General features: G+C 49.0%; 1 protein-coding gene across 1 annotated transcript in view; it reads right to left on the bottom strand.

The window, feature by feature from the left end:
- The window catches only part of Srarp (steroid receptor associated and regulated protein), a 2,879-nt gene extending 1,255 nt beyond the window's left edge, over nucleotides 1–1,624 (bottom strand). The window contains exon 1 of the mRNA XM_034503792.2: nucleotides 1,402–1,624. Coding sequence (XP_034359683.1) covers nucleotides 1,402–1,471 — 70 coding nt within the window. The 5' untranslated portion in view covers nucleotides 1,472–1,624. The remainder of the gene's footprint in view (nucleotides 1–1,401) is intronic.
- Between the last annotated feature and the right edge of the window lie 330 nt (nucleotides 1,625–1,954).

Genomic DNA, 1,954 nt, shown 5'->3' with positions numbered 1-1,954 from the left:
ACAGCCAGGGCTACACAGAGAAACCTCGTCTAGAAAAAACAAAACAAAACAAACAAACAAACAAACAAAAGAAATGATTGAGTTAGATGCTACGCTAGCCCATACAGGTACACACACACACACACACACACACACACACAATTGGTCTAGTCTGATGCTCTGTCATGCAGGCTTGTGGACCATACCATAAATAAACAAGGTCTAGATCCAAGAGGGAAGCTGGGGGAACTTAGACAGAGGAGGAAACAAGGTTCAGTTAGCGTGGGTGCTGGTGGCCTGTAGGGAGCCCCATAGAATCCTCACCACCCTTATAATAATATACTGATATCCCGGGGTAGTCTGCCTGGGGATCCCTGTTTTAACTGTTCTACCATGTTCCCCAGCTCCGAGCTCAGCACAGGGCAGAAGCACGCGTAAATGAAGTAAAATGGATTTATTCATGAAGAAACACTCAGCAGCGCTGTCTACATCTAAAGCCTGTGGGTTTGATTTATAGGTTACTCATTTGCTGTGGAGACAGGGTCTCCTGTGTAGCCTGGCTCTCTTAGATGTTTTGCCAAAGCATGATGGGGCTTCAGATCTGTCAGGTGTGGGTTTGTAATCCCAGCAGTTGGGAAGATGAGTTGGGAGAAATGTCATTTTGAGATCAGCCTAAATTAGACAGAGGTGGCGCCTTTAATCCCAGCACTGGGGGTGGTGTGTATTTGGGGAGGGGTAGAGAAGCAGGTAGATCTCTGAGTTTGAGGCCAACCCTAGTCTACAGAGCAAGTTCCAGGACAGTCAGGGCGACCTTGTCTCAAAAAACCAAAAGAAGAGGAGGAGGAGGAAGAGGAAGAAGAGGAGGATAAGCCATCACCGCCATTTGTTGCATGCACCCCCACCTCACTCCACTGCTGCCCAGAGTTTCTCTGCGTTGCCCTGGCTGTTCTGGAACTCAATCTGTAGACCAGGCTGGATACAAACACAGAAATCTACCTCCCTCTGTCTCCTGGGTCCTGGGACTAATGGTGTGTGCTGCCATAGTACACAAAACACTCCCCAACCCCACCACACACACACACACACACACACACACACACACACACACACACACACACACACACACCAGAAGATGGCTCAGAAGTCGTTCTCTGGTGTCATGCATACACACACACAATACATTAATTTAAACAACAACAAAAAGTAACTTCTCTAGTTATGCAAATAACATCCCAGATCTCTTCCCTACCTGGTCTTAATTTTTCCCCAGCTCAGAGGACTCTATGCTCTGGTTTGCTGGTTAATACACTGACTACGGGAAGCCACTGGCAGCAGCCATAGCCCCAGCATCAGTCCCCTGCCTGCTCACTGCCCCTCAGCTGGTCTTTTTCTCAGCATGGAGATGCCACTGCCCCATCTTACCCGAGCTCGTCTCCACACTAGAATTCTTAAAGCTGGCTCTCCAGTTCCTGGAGTCCTTGGAGGAAGCCATGTCTCCCGGTGCCTGTCTGACAGTGTCCTTCACCACAGCTTCCAGAATGTGGAAGAGCCGTCCTACCCTGGAGCCAAACCCTTCATAGTCATCAGGACCCTGGGGGACTTCTGACCCTTGGGCAGTGCTTTGATCTGAAAGGTTATAACAACAGGTTGTTGGGTGTAGGTTGTTGGGGAGAGGCTTCCTAAGGGGCAGATAATATCTTTTCCTGGTGCAGCTCCTTCCTGACTTGGGATAGCTCTTTGGAAGCTTCTCAGCAAGGCCTCAATTCCCTCCAGATCCAGTTATTCCTTTGGCTTTTCATTTATTCACTTTTAAAAAAATGTCTTGATGCCGGGTGGCGGTGGCACACGCCTTTAATCCCAGCACTTGGGAGGCAGAGGCAGGCGGATTTCTGAGTTCGAGGCCAGCCTGGTCTACAGAGTGAGTTTCAGGACAGCCAAGGCTATACAGAGAAACCCTGTCTCGAAAAACAAAAAC

The sequence above is a fragment of the Arvicanthis niloticus genome, chromosome 5 (genome assembly GCF_011762505.2).
Source record: "Arvicanthis niloticus isolate mArvNil1 chromosome 5, mArvNil1.pat.X, whole genome shotgun sequence".
Classification (NCBI taxonomy): Eukaryota; Metazoa; Chordata; class Mammalia; order Rodentia; family Muridae; genus Arvicanthis; species Arvicanthis niloticus.
This window is presented reverse-complemented; position numbering and strand designations above follow the sequence as displayed.